At 40.0% G+C, this 24,286-nt stretch overlaps 3 protein-coding genes across 3 annotated transcripts in view; 2 read left to right on the forward strand and 1 right to left on the reverse strand.

Annotated features, from left to right (window-relative positions):
• Nucleotides 1–742: 742 nt before the first annotated feature.
• LOC115053974 (U2 snRNP-associated SURP motif-containing protein) lies at nucleotides 743–10,367 on the forward strand. Its single transcript, XM_029518896.1, has 24 exons — nucleotides 743–868; nucleotides 1,772–1,856; nucleotides 2,061–2,172; nucleotides 2,528–2,637; nucleotides 2,806–2,873; nucleotides 2,978–3,072; nucleotides 3,166–3,230; nucleotides 3,311–3,476; nucleotides 3,586–3,785; nucleotides 4,350–4,393; nucleotides 5,668–5,772; nucleotides 5,855–5,921; nucleotides 6,148–6,317; nucleotides 6,413–6,575; nucleotides 6,706–6,785; nucleotides 6,885–6,972; nucleotides 7,071–7,199; nucleotides 7,296–7,485; nucleotides 7,681–7,758; nucleotides 7,839–7,902; nucleotides 8,001–8,151; nucleotides 8,227–8,337; nucleotides 9,160–9,338; nucleotides 9,425–10,367. The coding sequence occupies exons 2-24, from the start codon at nucleotides 1,779–1,781 to the stop codon at nucleotides 9,543–9,545; spliced, it is 2,634 nt and encodes an 877-aa protein (XP_029374756.1). The 5' UTR covers nucleotides 743–868; nucleotides 1,772–1,778; the 3' UTR covers nucleotides 9,546–10,367.
• On the reverse strand, nucleotides 9,907–21,473 carry wdr44 (WD repeat domain 44). Its single transcript, XM_029518895.1, has 20 exons — nucleotides 20,952–21,473; nucleotides 20,048–20,081; nucleotides 18,841–18,924; nucleotides 17,951–18,569; nucleotides 16,852–17,000; nucleotides 16,662–16,757; nucleotides 16,434–16,570; nucleotides 15,528–15,611; nucleotides 15,317–15,423; nucleotides 13,099–13,250; nucleotides 12,869–13,007; nucleotides 12,692–12,756; nucleotides 12,422–12,538; nucleotides 12,202–12,324; nucleotides 11,908–12,099; nucleotides 11,684–11,785; nucleotides 11,459–11,574; nucleotides 11,196–11,323; nucleotides 10,954–11,088; nucleotides 9,907–10,870 (listed from the first exon to the last, which is right to left on the reverse strand). Exons 1-20 carry the CDS (start codon nucleotides 21,026–21,028, stop codon nucleotides 10,782–10,784), a joined length of 2,745 nt encoding a protein of 914 aa, XP_029374755.1. The 5' UTR covers nucleotides 21,029–21,473; the 3' UTR covers nucleotides 9,907–10,781.
• A 2,373-nt stretch (nucleotides 21,474–23,846) lies between these two features.
• klhl13 (kelch-like family member 13) overlaps nucleotides 23,847–24,286 on the forward strand; it is a 28,914-nt gene continuing 28,474 nt past the window's right edge. The window contains exon 1 of the mRNA XM_029519887.1: nucleotides 23,847–23,920. The gene's annotated coding sequence lies outside the window, so the exon portion shown is untranslated. The remainder of the gene's footprint in view (nucleotides 23,921–24,286) is intronic.

The following is a 24,286-nucleotide window of genomic DNA, read 5'->3' on the forward strand; positions in this document are numbered from 1 at the left end:
TCTAGTCAGTCAAGTGCCATTATGGCCGACCCCCAAGCTCCCTGAGTGGCTCTCAGATCACCCTGATTGCCCAGAAGGTATGGTCAGTTCATTCATACCTGGCTTTGGCTGTGGCAATTTTATTCTGGCAATAACAGTCAAGGTAATTTCCCTCAATTTAAATAACTGAAAGTGCACTGTCTTCTCTGAGCACAAACAAACCTGTTCCAAAATTTATATGGAGTTTTACAGTTGTTAGGAGCAAAATTAATCCTGACAATTTTATTATTATTATTATCATCATCATTATTATGAGTAGTAGGTGGTAGTAGATGTAGCAGCAGCAGTAGTGAAATTAGTAACGTCTGCTTAAGTGACATTTCACCAATGCAGGTCTTATTTAGTGAACCTGTGTTCATTATATGAATAGTCCACGATAGTAATTAATCGAAAACGTGTATGTTAATAATAATATAACAACAATGAGTACTTTTAAAAGGATATCCGTTTAGTTTATTTGCATTCAAATTGATATTCCTACCAAAATGACGAACGGTGTGAATAATCTCAAGGGTTTGATCCCTCAAGAGTTTCTGTGCAGTGAAAGTCACGTCTGCTATTGAGAACCAGAACAAAACAAAAAGAGGCGCATGTGTCGAAAACTACAGCACGCACGGGAAAGTGGGATTTGTGCTTCATGAATATGCATGAGGTCTGGACAGGCTCGTTTATCACCGGCCTCAGCAGCCAAGCAGCCGTCCTCCCCGCACGGCTGCAGTCGGATGTCACGCCTCTTTAGCATGTTGTGATAGAGATCCATTGTCGTCGTAGCCCAAAATATGGTGCAGCAGTAGCATGACACACGCCGTGAGAGTCGGCTTAGGCTGAGGTATGGAGCGGAGTGCATGCATCGTGCTCTGATCATTTGTTGTTTGGTCTTTTGGGCGCTTTGCCGCGTTTACAGGATCCCATCAGACCGCCGTGTTAGCTAGCCGACCTCTGGATCCGCTTGGATGGCTCACGGAGTTAGCAGAGATGCTACCGACCGAGACAGAGACAGATGTTGGTGTCCGGGTCTGCTCTTCCGATTGTCATGGTAGATGGAAAAATGACAGACGGAGTCAGAAGTGCTTATTAAAGGCCGACGCTAGCTGCCCTTCTCACCGAGGCGGCTATAGCTAAGCTAATGATTAATGTTAGCTAACGTTAGCAAAGTGAGAGGATGGCTGGAGTTCAGTCAGGCCCTTTAAACAGCCTGAGTCCTGAAGGACCAAAGCTGAACCCACAGCTGTGTGTTTGTGTCGATTAGCATCTTCTTCAAGTAACCACATTGTGTGTTTGGAGTTACTTGGCTTTTGCCAGCCTGGTAGTTGTTCAAATGCCAGGTTTCCATGAATGTGGGTCATCACAAACACTTCATCCACCATCTGACCCCGAGGTGGTGTAAAAGCGACGACCGAAAAGTGTCGGTCCTGATCTGGTCCCCAGAGGAGCAGCCAGGCGTCCGATCACCGTGGAAGTGATGCAGTCTGTACACACAGCAACATGAGGGATGTGAGAGCTGAGTCAGTGATCCATGTCATTCAACACGCTTTACATACTGACTTTCCACTATTGGGCTCAGGAAAGTGGCCTGGGCTGAGTCTTACAAATGAGAGGATTGAGATTGTTTAGACACAGTGAGGTCTGGAGATCTGTATGACACTGCCACCGTTTTTGAAATTTTAAACTAATTACTAAATTACCCCCCCCCCCCCTCTCTTTTTATGTTCTATATTTCTTTATTTTGCAGTTTGAGCATGGCAGATAGAAAGGGAAAACCTGTTACTCCTATCAAAACACTCACAAAGAAAGAACAAGAAGAGCTCAAGAAAAAGGTAAGGAGATTGTATAATATTACATGTATTATTTATTGCCCTTAATTTATAAAAATTTATTTTGGGTTTTTATTATACTGGGATGCATGTTTTCATGAAATAAATGCATATGAGCAATCTGTAATCTTTGAATTGTGTATTTGATGAACAGTGAACTATGAAACACATATTGCATGAAATGTATGTTTGTGTGTGGATGCCTAGGAGGAGGAAAAGGCAGCAGAGGTTTTTGAAGAGTTCTTGGCGTCATTTGAGACCAGTGAGAAAAGTGGAGTGAAAACGTTTGTTCGTGGTGGCATCGTGAATGCAACTAAAGGTCAGCAGCTAGAATTTCATGACTTTCAGTCTTGTCATTATGAAAAGAAACAACTACTTCATAGTTCTGTTCCTCTCTCTGGACAAAACATCAATTGCGGGTTGTCTGTTCCTAAAATGAAATAAAAGAGAACTGAAAGCGAACTGAAATTGCTACTACCAAGGTGACTCAACAGTGAAACAGGGGACCATATATATTTGTCAGTGCCTGTATTTTTAGTATGCGTACTAAATTTCATCCACTAACAATAACTGTTCTTGTTCTTACAGATATGATTCGCCTTTTCCTAAATTACAGTTGGTACGCCTGGTGAATTGTGTTGGTGTCATTGCTCATTTATCTGTTCTCTTTGCAGAGGAGGAAGCAGCAGAGGTCAAGAAAAGTAAGGTGTATCGACCTGCAACAAAGTTTTTGCCTGTGTCCCAAAATGTTTTACCAGCATCATCTGCTGACAGCAAAAAGTCTGTAAGTAAAGTTTATGGAATGGCATAATTATTAGTATTGGTATTAATGCAAATGTAATATTCATAGTAATCTTTAAATGTTGTTTATCATCTCTCACTTTGGCCAGTTCAGCTGTACAAATCCATCTGTTCTAATAATGGCCACTGTGACTGTCTGTTTGATTAACAGTTATTTAAAAGAAAAGCAGAAGAAAAGAAGAAGAGCAATCTTGAATTGTTCAAGGAAGAACTTAAGCTGTAAGTGTTTTTGAATATCTTCCTGATGCCATGTTTCAATTAAAACAGCTGATGTCTTCTTAGTTTACGTAAGCCACTTTTTTTATATGCATGGAAATATTCAGAATACAAGAAGAGCGTGAAGAAAGATATAAAAGGAAGAAAAATGAATCTGGAGGAGGATATGGAGAAATGGATATACCATTATCAGGGCGATCAAGTAAGAGTCCAAGTTCAATGATGTTTAATTAGTTCAAAATGTCATTTATATTAAAATCATGCGAAGCACGATCCATATTTTCCCCCCAAACAGCATTATATGATGACCTAACAGTGCCAACGACCACTAACCTCTACATCAGCTGCATCAGCCCAAAGGTAAAGGAGCACGCTGTCGTCGGTTGGCTCTGGGTGATAGTGAAGAACATGTGTCACTGCTCACTTTTATCCTTTTTTAGATGAACGAGGAGATGCTCTGCAAAGAGTTTGGTAAGTATGGTCCTCTGGCCAGTGTGAAGATAATGTGGCCCCGTACTGACGAAGAACGCTGCAGGACTTCCAACAGAGCCTTTGTGGCTTTCATGACACGGAAAGATGCAGAGAGAGCATTGGCTGCACTCGATGGTATCGTTTACTCTTATAAATTAGCTCTATCTGATAACCCGCCCCAGTTTGGCTTTTATTGGAAGGTTATGCTGCAGACTGATAGGGGGATTATGTATTTTTCTTGTAGGTAAAGTGATTATGGGTTTTGAAATGAAGCTGGGATGGGGAAAACCAGCTCGCATTCCACCCCAGCCTCTCTACACACCGGTTGGTGTTAGGGCCACTCCGCCACCTCCGTCTGGCCTGCCTTTTAATGCTCAGCCAAGGGGTCGCTTCCGCAATGACTTCACCAAGCCACTGGGCATGTCCAAGGGGGAACTGGACAAGGTAAACTTGATCTGTGATCTCTGGGGTGTCTGCATGACCATTTTTATTCCTCCTTTGCCACTATGGGCCTTTATATTTTCATGTAAAGTAAGCTTAAATCGAAAGTGATGGAAGGATGAGCCTTGAAGATTTGTCATTTGGCCTTTACGTTTGACTGAAATACAGTCAGTTCAAACTCCAGTGGGTTCTCTGACTGATTTGGACTAAAGCCACAGGGAAGAACCAAAACTAATCGATTATGTTAAGCTTATGTTGCATGTTTATTCATTAATTAAATTAATAACCCAGTTGATGTGGTGCCATATAACAGTAAGCAGTGTTATGGTCATGTGCAAATTCAGTTAAAATTTGACTGTGTATTCCAAATGTTAAATTAGGTTTCTTAGATGGTTGAAGGATTTTATAAATAATTTACTGGAGTAATAAGGCTCACCCCCCCCTCCCCTTCACTAACTATGGATGCTATCATCGTTTTCTATGCTGTATGTATCCTGCAGTGTTTCATCTGTACAAGTACTCACTTTTTAATATTTTCACTATTTCACTATATATTTTCACAAACAGACTCTGTCCGAAGCCGTAGTCAAAGTGGTTATCCCAACCGAAAGGTACACACACTCTTCTTGCTACGACTTACCAGCTGTTAGTAACACAAGTGTTATAGGACAGAGGCTTTGATGCAATGTTCTTATATCCATACAGATTCTGTCATACAGGAAGGCCAAGTCCTAAGAGTTGTTATTGTATTTTACATATAGGACATGGTATCCACGTATGCACTTCAAACTATTTGCAGTGTTGCAATATTGTTAATGGACATTTTGCAGCTGGGGGTTGCAACTCACAGTTAATTTAGATGTATATGGTCCTTGTGGCCCCAGAGTTACAATGAATGGATGTAAATATTTTCATGTTTGTATTTTACCTTTCTGTTTGCTCAAATACAAAAAACATAGATATATATATTTGCGACATAATATTTAGGCAGTGTTATTGTGAAAAGTAAATAGTAATAGATTTTTTAATGACTGTAGGAACCTTTGATTTACACCAACATTCATGAGCCCTGGGTTTGGCGTGGGCTGGCTGAGACACTGCAGACCGATACAGCTAGAAGGCAGATAGATGTAACATTAACCAAGTCAGATTATGCCAGGGGTAGTTGGATGCTGGTGCCCCACAACAAACCAGGTGATGATTAAAGTTAGACTGGTGACTCATAGGAATGTGAAATTGCAGGGGATTATCAGACTCGTAAGCTGCAACACTGCACAAACATGCTGTACACCAGTTAATGCTTTTCAGATTTTAAGTCCATATTAACTATACAGTAGACAGAAGCCGCTTGCTGAGATGTTGTCAGTCTGATGCTGATTTATGTGTTCATTTTCAAAAGAATTTTGCAGTTTCTTTGAAAGTGAGAATTTTTAGGCCATCACATTTAATGACAATCATAAATTTGTTGCCATATAACTGAAATACAGCTGAAATTCATTTCAAAGTTGAGCTAAACCTTGTTAAGGCCAATGAAAGCCTAGCAGAGTTAGAAAAGTGTAGCATAGCCACAATAGTTGAATTGAGGTAAAATGGCTGCACATAAATGATTTGTTTGAGGCTTTGAGCCCACAGTAAGTCAGTGTTGATGAATGGACACTGTGACTGAGTGATTGTTTTTACACCTTTCATTGGCACAGTGATGCAGGAATAATAAAATTTGTTCAGGTCAGTTGCATTCAGTTTGCCAGTCATGCAGGAGTTTGCATGGACCAGTAATCAAATGTAAAAAGGCATTAGAGGCCTCATGCCGTAACTGACAGACAGAAAGACAAGCCTGCATGGGTTTGGACACAAAGCCTGGTTTGACACTGCCCTCTCTCCACAGGAATCTGTTATTCCTTATTCACAGGATGATAGAGTTTGTGGTGCGTGAAGGTCCTGTATTTGAAGCCATAATTATGAACAAGGAGAAAAACAATCCCGACTACAGGTAAACATTGCTGTACCCGGTTGTGTTGTTGTTGTGACTTTATAAAGCACATAAATAATTGTCTCAATCTTTGTTTCCTAAGGTTTCTTTTTGACAACAAAAGCCAAGATCACGTTTACTATCGCTGGAAACTCTTCTCAATTCTCCAGGTTTGTCTTTGGAGCAAAACGTTTATTTATGAAGAGGTGCAACCTTCAGTAAATTATCTGAAAGAACTAAAATGTTTTCCAAATTAATCATTTCTTTGTTAATCAAATTTTTGCAAATTCGGGAATATCCATTGAAATAATGATATCAAGACTCAAAATTCCTTCCCCTTAGACATTCTTAAGTTATTGAAAACAAACTATTGTGCATCTGTCTAATAATCCACAGGGAGAGTCACCAGCAGAGTGGAGAACCACAGACTTCCGCATGTTTCGTGGAGGCTCCTTATGGAGACCACCTGTCATAAACAACTACTTGGAAAAAGGTGAAGAGGGGGCTGAAGTGGAGGAGGATGCTTCCCCTGAGGAAGAGTTGAAGAAAGGGCAGCTCAGAAATGAGTATGTGTGTCTAGCAGGCATCGCAACATAAGCGTTTGTAAAAACTTGGGAGTTGCCAAATATGAACCTGTGATTTTTCTGTACACAACGTTCAGGCACAGACAGAGACTGGAGACATTGCTTAAAGAGCTCACACCAAGCAGAGACGATATTGCCAATGCCATGCTGTTCTGTCTTGAGCGAGCAGATGCTGCAGAGGAAGTAGTGGGACACATCACTGAATCTTTTTCTTTGCTTCAGACACCTCTTCAGAAGAAGGTAAGTGGCGTCTTTTCAGTTGTTAATACAAGCAAACACAGACTGCATTTTTTGAAGTATGGAATACTTCACTCACATTGTATCCTTTTTTTTTTTTTTCTCTCTCTCTCTCTCGCCTTTACTCTCACAGATTGCCAGACTGTATCTCGTGTCAGACATCTTGCACAACTCATGTGCCAAAGTAGTTGGTGCATCATATTATCGAAAATAGTAAGAGACCTTCCTACAACTAAGCCTGGCACAGCATGTCTATTGTTTTTTGTTCCATCCTTATCTGAGAGTCTAAAAGTGTTTCTGTCTCTGTGTCAGCTTTGAAGCAAAGCTAACACAGATATTTGGAGACCTAAATGCAGCACATAAAAACATTCAAGCGAGGCTGCAGGCTGAACAGTTTAAGGTAATCTTATTTTTCGTTCACATCAGACAAGGACATTTTACGAAAAAACAAGATCATCAAACGAAAGACTTTTTTTCTTTTCTTTTCTATTTCCATAGCAAAAGGTCACGAGTTGCTTTAGAGCATGGGAGGACTGGGCAATCTATCCTGAGCCTTATCTAATCCATCTTCAAAACATATTTCTGGGCTTCACCAAAGCAGGGGAAGAGCTGAGAGAGACAAAAGAGGTGAGCTAAATATTTAGAAATCATCACCTTTTTTTTTTTTTTTTTTTAAACAATACACACAGCCATAATGATGTGCATTTGTCTGTCTCCTTGTAGAAGGCAGCATCAGATCTGGATGGTGCCCCGATGGACAACACACCTATTGATGGGTTACCTTTGGATCGAGCTCCTGCCGATGACCTTGACGGCTGTCCCATGGGTTGGGATCCTCTGGATGGAGTCCCTGTTGATGATATAGACGGTGTTCCATTAGCAGTTGCCATTGATGACATTGATGGAATGCCCTGTGAGTTCACCATAGATCACAGGTCCATCTTTGAACCACTGTTCACCGTCTCCTGTTCCTGCTGTCAGCTGTGAAAATACAGAATTTCCATACAAGGGTTATTTTAATAAGAAAAAGGTTTACATCATGTATTTGAAAATATAACCAACCTGTCTTTGTCTTGATAGAGCGGTCTCTTTTTACTTTCCTCCTTAGTGGATGACAGCAATGTTCCTCTCTCCAGAGTGCCTTTGTCAAAGTGGGAGACAACTAACCCTGGAACATTTTCTCAAGGTAAATGGGGTCAAGATGCAGCGTGTATCATATCCATCTGCTTCTTGTTCTCCTGCTCATCTTTCCCCTTTTGCTCTCAGCCAAGGCTGAGTCAAAGTGGGACACAGTGGAAGCGCAAGATAGTGAAGATGAGGTAAATGTAAGGTAAGGCCTGCATGGTTGCTTTCACTTTGCCATCTGTGAAAATTATTCAGTGTACACAAACAGGAATTGTTTGGTTTTCCTCTCCCTCATGGTGACAGTGTCAACTCCCAGGATGGAGATGAGGATTTAGAGTGTGACAGCAGTGATGACTCCTGCAGTTCATCAAAATATGACAGTGCAGACTTCCAGAGCTCCTTGAGAAGTTTTCAAATGTCTGAGAGCAAAAGGAAGAGGCTGAGAGAGCTGGAGGTAAGTAGCTGCCTTGATCAATCTTTAACACAGTTAGAGTCGCTGAAACTCTGATTATTTTGACCTGTGATGCAGGTCAAAGTTATGAAGATCCAAGATGAGCTGGAATCTGGCAAGAGGCAGAGAAAATCTGGACTGACCATACAACAGCAAGTGGAGCACTACAGAAACAAGCTGCTACAGAAGGTGGGCTACTGGAGAGCTTCTTTTAGAACTGCTCTGAATTCGTGTTGCATTTATTTTGAGCCTTTACATGAATAGAAAGCTTCCTGTATTACCACTACAATCAGCCACAGTTATTTACACTCACTATTCTTTGGTGGGAGGCCTCTGAAGAAAACTATCACTGTGTAATTGAAATATTTCTTTAATCATGAAGGAAATGGCGAAAATTGTACAAAAGTGCTAATTAGTTCTGTAGATGAAACACAACAAACAGTGTTACAGAGACACTCAAAAGCCGATTCAGTCCCATGTGCAACGTCTACTGGGACATGGAGTGGTGCTATCTTTTTTCCTCCCAACTGTTCATGTCTTGTGATGGTATATTACAAGTTAACTGTGCCAATTACACATATTGTTTGCTGGAGTACAGTACTAAAGAGTTTATAATGCTTTGGGAGTGATGTGTTCTTTCCTCGTGGTCAGTTTTGGAGAACTTTGTCCAAAGAAAAAGAGGAATTAATACATGTGTCCACAGAGTGAACTGAATGGTGGATTTCTGTGAAAGAAAGACACCACCATCTTTAAAATAAAATAAACAAGCATGGTTTCCCCACCTGTAGGGAAATCATTGCTATTATGTATAGATCTGCAGGTTTGAAATCTTACTTTCCGTTACTGTAGGTGAACTGGTCTGACATAGGTTAAACAGCCCCCTCTGGTGGATTATCTGCATGCTTTTAAGCGCAAACTAGGGTTGGTGTTTTACAAGCAGGTGTTTGCACCATGACGGGAACAGAAGCATAAATGTGACCACACTGGGATGTCTTACATTGTGTACTACAGGAGTTTGAAAAAGATGAAGAAAAGAATGAAAAATCAACATCAAAGTCCAAAGACAAGTCAAAGGAGAACAAAAGGGACAAAGGAAGGAGCAAAAGAAGTGAAGATCCAGACAAAAAACAAGGAAGGAGTAGAGATTCTGATGAGCAGACTCAAAAATCAAAGAGCATCTCTCCCTTGAGGCAAGTGCCATTAGATGATTTCATCTAATGACAAAGTTGTTCACGCTTGGTCGTTGCTGTTCCTTATGTGTAGTGTCTTTTCACAGGACAAGGTCTCCTAAGTGGTCAAAACGTTCCCGATCACCATCTCCAGACCGGAAGGCGAGGAAGTCCCGGTCAAAGTCACCACACCGCTCCCACAAAAAGACAAAGAAGAGCAAACATTGACTGTAAACTCTGGACCTTGTCATCGATTAGCTTGCTGGTGCCGGGGGGTTGCACAACGAACCCCTGCAGTGCTCTTTAAAAGGATTGACATCTGCTCTCTTGGTCCCAAGTTTCACTAGCCATGCAAGAATCAGCACTCTTTTGTATGATGAAGTTTGAACACTGTAACTAATTAAATATATTTTTGTTTTAATGTTTGTTTTTCAGATTGTAACCAGAAATGTTGCTGCAAAGTTCTGACACTAAATAAATCCCTCTTGGTGATGAATGTGTGTGGATGACATGACTGATAGGGCCAGGTATCAAAACATGCTCATTGTTTTTTCTATTGAACTGGTGATTTTAGGGGGAAAAAAAAAGGTTTTCAACAAACTTTTTTGTGGATTTTTATTGAAGAAATTAATAGTCTCATTTGGTTCTTATTATAAAAGCAGTAAGTATGCAATGTTACACAGTAAATTTACAATACTATATAATGAAATGTGCTTTCATTAATCAAAGAAATGTATCAAAAGTACTTAGGAACCAGTACTGTTTCTGAAAATTGCAAGATACCCAGCCCTACTCATTAGTAACCATACAGATTTCCTGTACCCCATAGGTGCTGTCATCTGCTGAAATGTCTGCAGTATCTTAGAGGAAAGCTTGAAAGGCTCAATTTAGAAAAGCGATCTAGATTTTATAGGCACAAATACTTTGTAAATGACATTTAAAACCATTTTGCTTTCAAGACTACACAAGACATTTGAAGGTTGTGACTGACATTAGGACAGCATCTTACACTTAGGAGTTGATGTAATTTATCTGAAATGTGGGAGCACTGTTACAACTACAACAGCCTTCTGGCTTTACTCAGTCTTGAGCTTCAGCTGCGAGTTTATTCATACAGTACACATCTGAGTAGATGTAGTTTCTGCTAAAACCACACACACTTGGCATTTTTGGGATATTTTTTTCATGATGACAAACCATTCACAGTTGCTTGGTATTAAAAAGTATTGTGATAAGGAATCACACCATGTTCTGCTTTGTAAAGTCCATTACCTCCACCCATTCACTCATCTATTTTAAGGTCCCTGTTATGCTGAAAAAGCTATAGACAGCTCTTTGTCTCAGAGCAATAACCATTAGGTAGTTAGGTGACAGTGGATGACTCCTGAAGGGCTGTCCCGCGTCCTCAGGACCAATGTCCAACTAACAGGTCTGAACATGAAGAGCTGACAACCCCTGACCAGCTCAGTACTTTTTTACATTAATGAAAACCTTGATAGCTCCAGTGAAGTCAGCAGAGAGAAGAACTTCTGTGTGATCTGTCTTAAGGGCACCTGCGAAGGACAGTATAATTTGATGGCAGTGTCACAACTTGGTTTCATTAAATCTTTATGGGAGTCAATTCAAGCATATTTACCTGAGGGGATTGTTTCTGAGTCTGTGGAGTCCAGGCTCTTGCACTCTGCTTCGGGTTTCTCTGCCCCAGTTTCTTGTGGAACAATAAGACCAGGATGGGGAGCAAAAATTGCTGAGGTGACCACTGCGTTGTGTGCTGCAACATAAGCAAAGTGTTAGTGACAGTTCAATCAGAGACAGTACGCTAACTATGACAGATTCTTGCAGTAAAATGCTGTTTGTTGTTCAACATACAGCAGTTACCTTTAATCCCTTCCCAGAAGTCATTTCGATCTCGACGTACAGATGTGAACTTGCTTAGGTCGTGGTAAGTGCTCCAGATGTAGACATATTTATCCTCTGAGCCACTGACTATGAAGGAGTAGTCGTGGCTGCAAGAAGATCATAATAGACCAGTTTTTACATTAAAGATTTTAATGCAACCTGAAAACTGTTACTGTAATAGATATTACCAATGTCTGGTCATGATGTTTAAGCCAAAACTACATTACAGGAACCTTCCTCACCTGAAGCTTGCTTTAATCTGGCTGCTGCTGTTGACATAACCCTTGTATTTCATAGACAGCGACAAGTCCCTCAGATCATAAAGGCGAATGCGGGAATCGTTTGAGGTCACTAAAATCTGTCAAGGGGAGACAGAGAATTTGTTATTTAATAAATCTGGGACAAACTTCTATAAGGATAGATCAATTAAGCATACCGTAAATGCATTTGTAGTGTAAATCAGATACCTTATTCTCTCCAGGTAGAGGTTCAATGCCAGTGATTTTCCGACCAACTTTGTTCCTGCCTCTGGTGGACCTCACATGAATTTGGGTGTGGTATTTCAGACGCTACATCATGTACAGGCAGAGAAGTACGCACAACACAAAAATCTGTCATCACCAAGGCTGATGATAAGAACATCTGGGAGCAATCTAAACTATTTGCACAAAAAAGGTAGCTGGTTGGTTACCTCTGTGTCATAGAAGATGCATCGGCCATCATAAGTGCCAATGACGGCATACTTCCCATTTTGGCAGAAGTTGGCAGCAGTGATGAGACGTGTTTGTCCATCCACCTCATTCCACAGCGCAACCTTTTTGTCTGGAATGTTCCAGAGCCGTAGCTTTCCATCTAGAGAGCCACTTAAAAAGTATCTGTCATCCTGGGAAATGAGAAATTAGTGTTACTATAAATACTGTGAGAGTCAGAGTGAATAATCGTCTGATTTGCGCTGAGACAAGTAATGAAAGGTGATTCAGCTTACTCTGGGATGAAAAGCTATGGCTGTAACAAAATCAATGTGCTGAAAGCAGCAGAGACACTCTCTCCTGGATATGTGCCACAATCTGACTGTTTTATCCATGGAAGAGGAGAGCAGGAAGAAGTTCTAGATTAAGACAAAAATAGAAAAAGTTTAAAACTGTCCTACAAACTTCTAAAATATGTGAGGGTTGGGGACAGAAGTACATAGAGCACAAAGTCACCTTAGACCAAGATAAGTCCAAAAGATCAGCTGTGTGACCCTTGTACTTGCAGAAGGGGACTTGACGGAAAGGAGCATTCCTATCCTCCATGTCTGGGTCTTCTGGAGCACAACTTGCCTAGGATAAGAGCACCATCATTTGCAAAATATTAAGCTTCAAGAGGATAGAATATACATCACTGAAATACCTGTCCCAATAAACCTTAAAATGTCATAATATTTTCAGCAATAACCAGCCAACTCAAAGATCAAACAAGGCATTTTCACTCACCCCAGGATCAGTGTCGGATTTAGAGGAGCATAAACTTTCCTGAGATGGAGAAGGTGAAACTCGACCTGAATTGAAAGAAGCCATATTATAATAATGTTCTCTGCAGAAAACGCTTCTAGGAGTCTAAACTGAAATAACCAGTCATTATACAACTCCAAATTTTATAGATAAGAATACCTTCAGTGTTGTACTTTAATCTCATATTATTGAAGTAGTCAAAGGCAGTCTTTAAGACCCAGATGCGGACAACGTTATCTTGGCCCGCAGTAGCCAGCAGCCTCCCACAGTGAGAGAACTTCATTGTCCAAACTGCCCCCTAAGTACAAGATAAAGATGATGTAATCAGCATTCATTCGTGCTCTTATCTTGTTAACAAAAAATATAATAAAATAAAATAAATAAATTACCATGTGCTCTCCACTGAGGTCCTGCACAACCTTAATCTGATCGAAGTCGAAGGGACCTTTGAAACTGTGTGCGGCCTTGAACTTGGCAGGCCTGGTGTAGGGCATGCCCTCATCATCACTGGATGATGGATCATCCTGATCTGTGTGGAACACTGAGTACACCCAAAATAAAAAGCACAACTGAGATTATCAAAACCTTCCCGGCAGAAAGAGAATCCCTATTTCCTTAGCATGTGCTGGCATTGTAGCAGCTCAGAGTCCCAAAAAAAAAAAAAAAAATGCATGCACACCAGTTTCATAATTCTCAAGCTTGTTCCAGATCTAATAGCCGTACTTTCAACAGTTAAACATTAGTTGGATTCCTAAGAGAACAGAAACATTTGAATGTACACATAGTTAGCACATAGATCCACAGATGCAGACAAATGCAAAAAAAAAAAAAATCACAGGGCAAAGGAAATGAAATATTCTGCATTATTAAATATATTTGTTTGCCTTGCCTTGTTTTGATGATTTAATAATGTAATAAAATGCTGCCCTTAAAGGTCAGTGGTAAATTTATATTAACCTGTAAAATCCCCAGTATCCAAGGACAAATGGAAATGTGAACTAGATCTGTTCTTTCCCTTGCACGTGCGTGGGCTCTTGTGCAAATATAGAATGTTAGAAAGCAGTATTTTTAACATTTTTACACTTTTTTTCCACTCAAAAAAAAAAAAAAACAAAAAAAAAACAGAATGGCATGCAGCTTAATAGTCCTCTATCAGATAAAAGTGACAGAAGCTAAAGATTCACTAACCAAAGATAATACGAATATGATAAAAGGGCAAGTAGATAATTGGAATTTAGACTGCGTAAACAGCAATCATCTAATACAGCACAGAGAAATAAAAAAAAAAAAAAAATCACAAGGTGCCTACATTACAAAACTGGATAAAATAGCTGAATCCTTTGCAGTTTTACAAATTCTTATATAAAAATACATACACATGCTGAGATGATCAAAATCACAGAGTTCCTAAACCACATAAAACTGTCAATAGCTAAGGAATTAGATGAGCCTATAGAGGAATTGGAGATTAAACATCTCATCCTGACACTCAAAAATAACATAAAACCTGGACCATGGATCTGTTAATGAATTTTATTAGCCCTTTAATGATCTGCCTTCTCTCCAGTTGTTAAAAGCATTTTATCATGCAGTAGAATCTAAAACTACAGCACCATCTTGGATGGAGGCAACTATTGTTGTAATACATAAAGGAGTTAAAGGCCACACTGAATGCCAGTCCCACAGACCAAAATATCATTATTGAATGCAAATCAGCAATTCTAGCCGGACAAGTTTGGCTTTGGCTTCCAGCTCCACTGCAAGAAACCTTGGAGTAACTTTTGACCAGGACATGTCCCTTGGCCCTCACATAAAACAAGTCAGTAGGGCAGCTTTCTGTCAGCATCCTGTCTCAAAAGGATGCAGAAAAACTTGTCCATGCATTTGTTACTTCTAGGCTGGACTACTGTAACTCATTGCTATCTGGATGTCCAAACAAATCCCTGAAAGGCCTTCAGTTGATTCAGAATACTGCTGCATGAATATTAACAGGAACTAGGAAAAGAGATCACATCTCTCCTGTTTTAGCTGCTCTTCATTGCCTGCCAGTAAAATTCTGAATAGAATTTAAAATCCTTCTTTTAACATGTAAAGCTCTTAATGGCCAAGCTCCATCATATCTCAGAGAGCTCATAGTTTCTTACTGTCTTAGTAGGCCACTCCGCTCTCTAGATGGAAGTTTATTTGTGGCTCCTAGAGTCTCCAAGAGAAAATCAGAAGGCAGATCTTTAATTTATCAGGCTACTTCAGCAATTTTCAAGACCAGGCTTAAAACTTTTTTATATGACAGCACTTATGGTTAAAAAGTTCATTTACTCGTTAGCTAAGCTGCTATAGGCTTAGACTGCTGGGGTTTAGAACTGAGCATATCTATCTATCTACCTATCTATCTCTCTCTATCCTAAAGTGCCTTGATCTAACTTTGTTAGAGTATATAAATAAGTCAGATTTGATTCGATTTGACAAGTTAATCAGATAACCATCCAAATTATTTATCCTGATCAGGCTGGATGTATTACTGGAAGATGCAGAGATAATTACAGCATCTATTAAGCATAATATCTTAACAAAAAAAAAACAAAAAAAAAAACTACTGTGTCCTATTACCTTCATCACGCACGCTTTTTACTTTGTTGACTGCCTTCTCTCCATATTCCTCAGCAAGATGCTTGGCTTTCTTCACAGACTTGCCCAGGAATTTTTTCAGCTGGGTTCTAGGTAGAAATTAACAAAATAAGGGAGACAGTTCTATTACATAGTTGTGGAAGGAGGTGTGGGGTCAATTTCCACTGAAAGCCTACAAGTCATTCTTCCTTACGTTTTCTGTTTCAGTTTTCCTCCGTCTGTGTCTGTCAGTGGTGCCTGAGGCTTGTCATCATCGTCCGACTGTGCTGCATCATTCCTGGGGTGAAAATTTTTTTCAATCAACTTCCCCTAAAGATCATTTGTGTATGCATGAGTCTTAAAAACCTTTGTACATTGGGAAAATGTTTTATTTATGTGTGAATCCAAATGAAGAACATTGCCAGAATGCGTTTTCCTGGAAGTTGTTTGCATCTATTCTCTTCCTCCTCCTGTTCTCTCTCTCCTTTTGCCCCTATACACCCCATGCCAACCCCGGCCTTCTCTCTGTCCCTCTCACATTCTCTCTCACCCTCTGTAACTCCAACTCTCACTCTCTCAACCCAACCAGTCAAGGCAGATGGCTACCCTCCCTTAGTCTGGTTCTACCTCTTAAATTCAAATTTTTCCTTGCCACTATCTCCAAGTGCGTGCCCATGGAGGGATTTGTTAGGTCTCTTTAATAAATCTATAAAGAATTTGGTCTAGACCTGCTCTATGTAAGGTGCTGTCTTGTAACTCTGTAATGATTTGGTGCTACGTAAATAAAATAAATGTGAAAGTCGAACTAAAATTGATCACTTGCCTGGATCACTGTGTTGTATCGTAATAAAAATCACATCTTATTTTTGAATTCGAAGTGTAAATTCTTTACTGTTTCTCCCGAAGACCACAGTTGGTGAATTCAACTTTGCTACCTTATGACCTTTTTTTTTTTAAATGTATTGCTTTCATTTTGCGAACCAGAATTGAGGTTACATGTTTACAATTAACGTTTGAAATTGTGGTTGGTTTCTAACTCATTACTTAAAGTGTAAATATAAAAGCTCCCTGTACCAATCACATTTAATAACTCTGCATGACACTTAGATTCTCTACTTACGCAATGTACTCCTTGGTCCTCCTCATGATGTGCAGTGTGAGAGGGTTAATTCCAGCAGGAAGTTTCTCTTCTGCCTGGATTAGAGGGATCTCCTCCCCAGTGTCCAAATTCTTGATCATCACACTAGCCAGGATTTCCTATTTTAAAGAGTGCAAATTTCATTTAAAGGCATGTACTAGAGGTTATATTATTGGCTGACTGAATAAGGCAATTAAAAGAAACTCTTACTTCATCTGTCAGCTCTCTACCAGAATTGGAACGAGGACGCTGAGGGCCTGGAGTTTGTCCTCCACTCTGAGTTAAAGTCTGTTCATCCTCATTTTCCTAAAGAAACAAACCAAGTAATGGTGCAACAGTACAAGATATGAGCAATGGCTACACATGTAGTTTTCAGTAAAAAGAGATCAATCTCACTCACCTGTGCTGTCACCACCTTTTCCCCACTGGTGGCACTTGCCAAATCCAAGGAATGCTGCAGCTCTTTGGTTAAACTCCTCACTGTACTGCCAGGAGACACAAGGCCGGAGGGCTCCAGAGCAACACCACTGACTGCATTAACTGCAGACACTGAATAATGATACAACAGCACAGAACAATTGATCAGAAATACCAGTATTCCATTTTGTCCGCTTTACTTTCATGTCCAGGTGTTGGTAATTTCAGCTGATATAGCATAATAATACAAAACATTTTGCCTAGATGCTTGTCCTGTCATAAGTAGGCCTGTCACAATTATTACATAATCACCTGTTTGCAGTTCATTTCAGCTGACCTCGATCATTCTACATAATTGCTAAAATCATTTCCACTCATCTATATAAAGACAGCTGGATAAAGCTAACAGAAATGTCATATTTTCATTCATTCATTCAGATTTATCTTATAAATATGGCATAAAACCTTTAGAAAAAGAAAAAGACAATTAAAATGTGAATTATCCTTAATCTGTATTTTTCACAATTATTTTTATAGCAATTAAAATTTCTTGATGGTGACAGCCTTATGCATAAGTAAAACCTTCACTACCTATACATAAATAGAAATATTTGTGTATATTTCCTTTTCAATATACTAGTTCACAGCAACAAAAATAACATAATGAAGGTTGTTTATAGCAAAGGATTTGAGATGACAGCATAAGCCTAAAACACTTTACTTTCTAAAGTGATATTAATGTGAACAGTAGTCGTTGGATATGTGAAATCTTTTGAAGTCATACTTTTAGCTTCTTTCTGTCCACCACTGTTTTTCTGTGACTGAAGCCATTGATCATGACTCATCAAACATCATTAAATATAGTCACACTGGGCGGTCCCAAGCTTGTCATTCATTCTCTTATGCTTTGTAAATCCCAGTACAATTGAGTCTAGAGAAGAAAGTCCAATCTTATGCTGACATAACTAGGACAGGCAGAAGGCAATCGCTCTAAAAGCTGTATTTTACAGCAGTCATACATGTCAACACGTATTTATCCAATGAATTCAACATTCCAAAATACATTATGAGTCAAAATGTACCTTCCAGTCCACTTGGCCTCGGACTTTCCTGAGACTTTTTGGAAGGCAGAATCTGCCAAGACGGAGGAGGTGGTCTTGGTGGAGGACCACCACTAGGAGGGGGTGGACGTGAGGGAGGAGGCTTCTTGGTGCTGGCTACAATGTCTGGCTCCACTGTAAATTGACGTGGGGGTTTTGTAGGCCCAGAAGAGTCCAGGTCAGCTGGTCTGTCAGTTAATGGGACCTGATCTAAGATATCTGCAGGCCTCTCTCCCTGCTCTCCCTCTGCTGCCACCATGACCACATATGGCTGACTCCGACCTATGGTGCTGGTGATGTCTGGGGGCTGAACTTGTTCTTGTGGCCCAGTTGATGGGCCTGGGAGATCTGTGGGGTCAGGGACCGGTGCAGAGCATGTTCCATTTGTTGCTGCATTTTCCTGTTGTTCCTCTTGCCTCTGAACAAGCTGAGGTTCAATATCTGGTACAGCTGCCTCTACAGGGACTTCCTGAGCGTGAACCTCTTCCTTTAGCTCTGGCTCTTCTCCTACATTGACATGTAGCTCATCTAGAAGCTGAGCCACTTCGCCATCATCTTCACCGCTTCCCTTTTGACTCTCCTCAATGATACTATCAATGATCTGCACATAAGAGAAAATTTTGACTCATATATATACTTTTTTTTTTTGGGTGGGTGGGGGTCTTACATGTACTGCAGAACATGCAATTTCTATAATGTGTTACTGTGTCACTTTCAACTTTGACAGTTATGAACTGAGCAGGGAGTTATGTTTGTTTTCTTTTCATACAAAATAAAATACACTAATAGGATTTACTCCAAAATATAAATGATGCATGATCTTGTCAGCTATCTCCTGTGTAATAGCGTACAACAATAGAGAAAATCTTTACTTGTAGGGAATCATCCTGATGAGTCTCAGATGTGGCTGCCCTGCAGCTTACTTCTTGTGCAGGGTTAACAGATCTATGTAAAAGCTGATCAACAAAACAAAAGAAAGAACATATTAACCTACAACACATCCAGAAAAAGTGCCCTTGATTTATAGATAGCTCGTGAAGCACATCCAATCTAGGTGAATCCTATTCATAGAGCTGCAATAAAATATTTCAGAAATACAAAATAATGAGCACATTTCCTCTTATATCTCCATAGTTTTCTCACCCAGATAACTTTTTGATCCGCTTTCCTTTTATTAGAAGCAGTTGATTTGCCATGAGAGGAGCTACTAAGATTTACTCTCAAGTCTGTTCCAAGATCTTTACACCAATTTCATTAATGTATTAAATAATCTTCCATCATTCAATTTCAAATTGCTTCCAAGTCAATGTTTCCAAGGTACTTTTAGATGCAAGGCTAATGCTGGTCTGTGAGCAATAATCATTCCTGGGGCAGTTCCACTATCGGTTAAAAACTGTCTTGATTGTTTTTGGAATCTCTCATGAGCAAATGCAATTTAAATTTCAGTTTTAACTGTCTGCAGGGGGAGGTAGGCCCGGCAAAAAGACCAGATGACAAAAGACTTATTTCCATTTAATTTACATTCCCCAGCTGTCAAAAGTGCCACACAAGCTGACTAAAGGAGGAGGCAGACATCATGGCAGTAGGCTTAATATTTGCAATCAATAACTCATTACTGAACAGGTTCGTTAATGTTTTCATCCAAGGCACCATTATCTTGAGTTGTAGTCACTCATGACAGGTGTAGCTTCTTTCTGTGAACAATGCAGTCTCCTCTAAATAGTCCATCCTTCACCTTTATTGTGTTAGCAGGATTTAATTCCATTCATCATTTGTACCTTAATCTGGAAAACTACCATGATTACTTAAGGTCCAAGTTTAACAAACTTTTACTTTGTAATAAGCAAAGTACTAAAAACAAATGGCATTAAAAACAACAACACACAACTATTTAAATCTATGTGACAAGAACTACTGGATTAGACTCTGAATGAAATCCCACCCCTTGTCTAAGATATCTCTACTGGATTTGCAGCCTTTAGCAACTCTCAAACTAGCACTGCCCAAGTCTTTCTGACAGAAACACAGCACAACAGATACTGCCTTGTTTCAACAGTGCCTGGGTTTAGACGAACATACCTTCGGCGAAGGAATGACAAACTTTGCAGGTGACCTAAAAACACAAGGGGATGAAGTTTAAAAATGTGACAACAGTCAACATTTAAATAAACACCACCCAAAACAAATTTAAAAATCAAATTTCTATATGAAAATCTAGACATTTTATCATTTTAAGCCCTAACCATTTATAAATCATGTGAATGTTTGTATTCTGAAAGAATGATTCCGTTTTCTGAGCAATTCATGTTTAATACCTGATGCCTGTCCGATTGCATTATATTTACAAGAGGACCTCTATCTCTCATATTTACTTTGAGAGATCTTTCAGCAGCAGCCGCACCCACAGAGCAGCAGGCTCATATTTTACTTACAATCAACAAATCACTTTTTAATCACAATTTCACAAACATTACATGGGAGAACTGAACAGGCGGCTCATGCAAGCTGATGTAAACACCAGCCAAACCTCAATATTCCACCATTTTTTTTGTTTTCTGTGTTCACTTATTTTGAGTCGCACTGCACTCAGAACTGTTGATATCTATATCTTGGTTTAGTCTTTCACATGAACCCGTTCCTAACAAACCAGATCACAGTCCCGAGATCTCAGGAGTAACAGCATGTGACTTGTATGGTGGGACAGTCTCTGCACTTTCAAACAGCTGGCGCACACTCTTCCTGTGTGACACTGCACAACACATTGAATTTGCTTTAAAACTGAGCAGACATTAGTTGAACCACGGTCCTGTTTCAGGAAGCAGAGTAATCGCTGTCGAGACGGATAAGCATTTCAGCAAATTTAACATTCACCAGCTAGCTGCCAATGCTATGTTTGCAAGGTGGTTTGCAGTGTGTTACGTGAGATAAAGCAAATTTAGGCCGCTGTAATCACACAAAGAGTTATAGAAACGTGTTTCCTTACACTTTAGGAGATGGACTAAAGTTGACGTCCTCTGCAGCATCATAGAATTCCTCGGTGTCACTTGTATCTGACGCCATGCTAACGTGAATTTAGCTCGCTAGCTAGTTTTAGTTAGTCGCCAGGCAGCTGCCTAAAAGCCTAACCTGCGGATGGCGTAGGTGTTGCACACATGTGTCTGTTTCTCAATATACTACCTCCCCAATGCTGATGTTATAATTTTAAATGTTTGGCCCAGGTGTCCTCAAGCGACCAACGTCACGCCATAACGTCAACGTATGCTAGCCAGTTGCTAGGCTAACAGATGTAATCTGGTCGTCCGAGTGACCAAAACCTGCCGCTGACTAGATTTGAGTCCTGTGTCAAATATGTCTTATTCGCGGCAGACTGTGTCTCATGGAAGGAGACACCAAAAGCGCGTCTTTTTTCTAACAGCTCACACTTGATCAGCTGTCAAGCTACCGGAGCCTGTGGACCGCGTCATAAACAAATCAGCAACATAAAAAATCCATTTGATCGAGGTTGAGTCAAAGGGCGGGGCTCGGTCTGCTCTTCTTCTGCTGCTCCGGTGAGCAGCCCGGGGAGGATCTGTCCTCCACACCGCCCGCTACTGATAATCACCGGGGCTGGGCTGCCATGTGCCACGGGATGACGGGCATCATCTTCAAAGACCACAGCAGCTACAATATGTTTCAAAGGTTAGACAGACATGATCCACGGATGAGAAGCTCATGACCGAATTTACAGTTTCTGGATCTTTGCAGCAGTCAGACAGGAGTACAGATTTTTAAGATAGACGCAACATTAAACATATCCTGTCAGAAGGATTGCATCAGTTTACCCTTAAACACATTTGTGTATCTGACATCTGCATTGTTTCTCCTTACTTGTAGGCCTACATGTGTACTAGGAAACTGGCTAATAATAACAGAAAGCTTCTAATGCAAAATCTCCAGTTTTGGCCAAATTACTGGCATCCCTGTATTTCATGGGCAGAATATATCTTCACAAAATGTCTGAGGCTATTTGCACATTGGTGAATCAACACAAACACCAAATGTATCCTGCACAAAATTAGGCCTACTGACAGCAAGGCATAGATTATGTAAGAAAGGCACGTGTAAAGCACCAATCTACTGTTTACAAAAACTTTCATGAACCGTATTTCCATTACATATCAGCACTAAATAAAAGTGATATTTCTTCAAAAAAAAAAAAAAAAACAAACAACAACAAAACAAACAAAGCATTATTTTGAGTGAAATTGTTTCCATTTAGGAATAAACTTTCAAAGTTTATATGGGTAATGGAAATGCACCTATAGAAAGATAAGCCACGTGGTTTCTGGTATAATTTGCTATTGGTAAACTAAGCCAAAGTAGAGGTATTTGAAAATCCAGTACACCAGTTTGTTGACAGTGAATGAAGGAAAAGAGTAAATACGGTAAAACATTGTTGGTGTGCTATTATGTCATAGGAATATGGTGCTAGAGGGATTGACTAGAAAAAGCAATTAAGATTGCCAAGGCTTTTTCGACTGACGTACCCAGTGTCAAACCTAGGTTTGAGGTAAAGTTCTACATTCCTTCAGCAGGACAGTGACCTAAAGCTCAGATGCAGAAGCTCCAATAAATGGTTGAAAAGGAAAGGATGGACTGGTTTAAAATTTGTTGTGTACATTGTTTTTTTTTTTTTTTTTTTGCTTGTTTGAGTTGCCTTAAACATTTCTGTATGAAACTATTCTGTCAATAATTTCTGTGGAACTCTTTCTCCCTCTCTGTCTGTCTATCTATCTATCATGCCTTTGTTAGTCCACTTTACCCTGTAATCAGAGTCCTTCTGAATGACTCTTAGGTCTTAAACTGTGTCAAAGTTTATTTCACAGTTCAAAGACTCCTTTCCTGCCAAGTGCCAAATCTTGATGTTACATTAAAGCTTCTCATATTTTCTGCATTAATTTTGTCATATAAGCTGTCTACCTATGTAACCTATTGGCCTTTCAGTTAGAATTTCAACAATTCAAAAGCTGATAATTATACAGAAGGAGCTGAACTTTGACAATATGTGTGAAACTTTGATTACATCAGGTGCTTTTGTTTTTCACCCACTTTGTAGGGTTTCTGTCAGTGGGATCATGCAAAAGATACAGAACTGATTTGCACCAAACTTGGTGGAAGAATTGCGCATGGACCAAAGAACAACCCTGATGTAAATTGTTTTGTAAATTCTTTGGCACCGAATTTAATGAAGATCTGCGCCCCCTGAGCAACCCTCTATTTCTAAACATTAGGCGACTATGTATTGACATAGTCGCCTAAATGTTATCAGTTGGATGAGTCTTTAACTGGAACTCCACGACTTTGGAAAGCACTCTAAATTATCATTACTGGTAATGATACGAGTAAGAGTATGGGGAGAGTTGTTAAGTCACTTTCATTGTCACAATTTATATTAGCAGCTGTAAAAAATAAATTAACAAATAAAAGCACAATAATTTCCCCCGTTCACCCTAATGTCCTGTTGAAAACAGGATCTCATACTATTTTGAAAAGCTATCAGTCACAAAGCACGAGTGGTTATTTTAATTTGCCTTTACAATGCGTGTCCTTGCTCCAGTCAGTCTTAAAATAATTGATGTTCCGTGTCCGTACACATCCATCAGAAGAACTCAATGGATGTTCTGGAATCGCAATTAACATAAAAACAAATGCAGGCATTGCTTTTATGCTTTAAAAATTTTTAAAGAAAAGGGTATCTTCGTTAGAACCACTTTGTTTAGTAACGGAAGTTTTAAGCCAATGAGAAAAGACTGCCATACTCTTCGTCCAATCGGAAGTTTGGATACTCTTGCTCTCCCAGTAAACTGCGGCCGTATTGGATTAAAAAAGGAAGGAGGCTCCGGGGGGTCTAAGTGGATTTGAGGGCTTGGAAGGGAAACAAGGGCGCCTGTTAACGTTGTGTCGGCGTTGAAGGTACGGAATCTGTTTTGTTTTAACTTCACAGTCTATTTCAGACGCATACGGGGATTGAAATGCCATATAAGCCGCACCGAGTTCAACAAACAGCAGGTTGACTGCTGGTTACAGCCGTGTGTAGGTGGTGGCAAACCAACCAGCCAACCAGACTAACTAATAACTAACCCAACTCACACAGCGTAGGACTCCGGCCGTGTCTGCCGCCGCTAGCTGAGATAACACAGCTAGTCGATGACGGTCGACTGTGAACAACTTGACAGAGATAAAGTCTGCTGTCCGCATCCAACGCTATGTCGAGCTAGCCAATGTTAACGTTAAGGGTTAGCTTAGCCAGTTAGCTTTAGCCCGTCTACTCTGGAGATG

Source organism: Echeneis naucrates, chromosome 14 (assembly GCF_900963305.1).
Source record: "Echeneis naucrates chromosome 14, fEcheNa1.1, whole genome shotgun sequence".
Taxonomy (NCBI): domain Eukaryota; kingdom Metazoa; phylum Chordata; class Actinopteri; order Carangiformes; family Echeneidae; genus Echeneis; species Echeneis naucrates.

What these genes read in the sequence shown, in the direction of transcription:
- wdr44 (XM_029518895.1), bottom strand. Translation starts at nt 21,028, where the DNA reads ATGGCGTCAGATACAAGTGACACCGAGGAATTCTATGATGCTGCAGAG. An exon ending in GAGGCCAAGTGGACTGGAAG is followed by an intron (nt 17,001 to 17,950) that starts GTACATTTTGAC and finishes ATCATTATTCAG; the next exon opens with TGTCTGCAGTTAATGCAGTC. An exon ending in CTCTACCTGGAGAGAATAAG is followed by an intron (nt 11,575 to 11,683) that starts GTATCTGATTTA and finishes TCCCCTTGACAG; the next exon opens with ATTTTAGTGACCTCAAACGA.
- LOC115053974 (XM_029518896.1), top strand. Translation starts at nt 1,779, where the DNA reads ATGGCAGATAGAAAGGGAAAACCTGTTACTCCTATCAAAACACTCACA. An exon ending in AGCTGAGAGAGACAAAAGAG is followed by an intron (nt 7,200 to 7,295) that starts GTGAGCTAAATA and finishes GTCTCCTTGTAG; the next exon opens with AAGGCAGCATCAGATCTGGA. An exon ending in GAAACAAGCTGCTACAGAAG is followed by an intron (nt 8,338 to 9,159) that starts GTGGGCTACTGG and finishes TGTGTACTACAG; the next exon opens with GAGTTTGAAAAAGATGAAGA.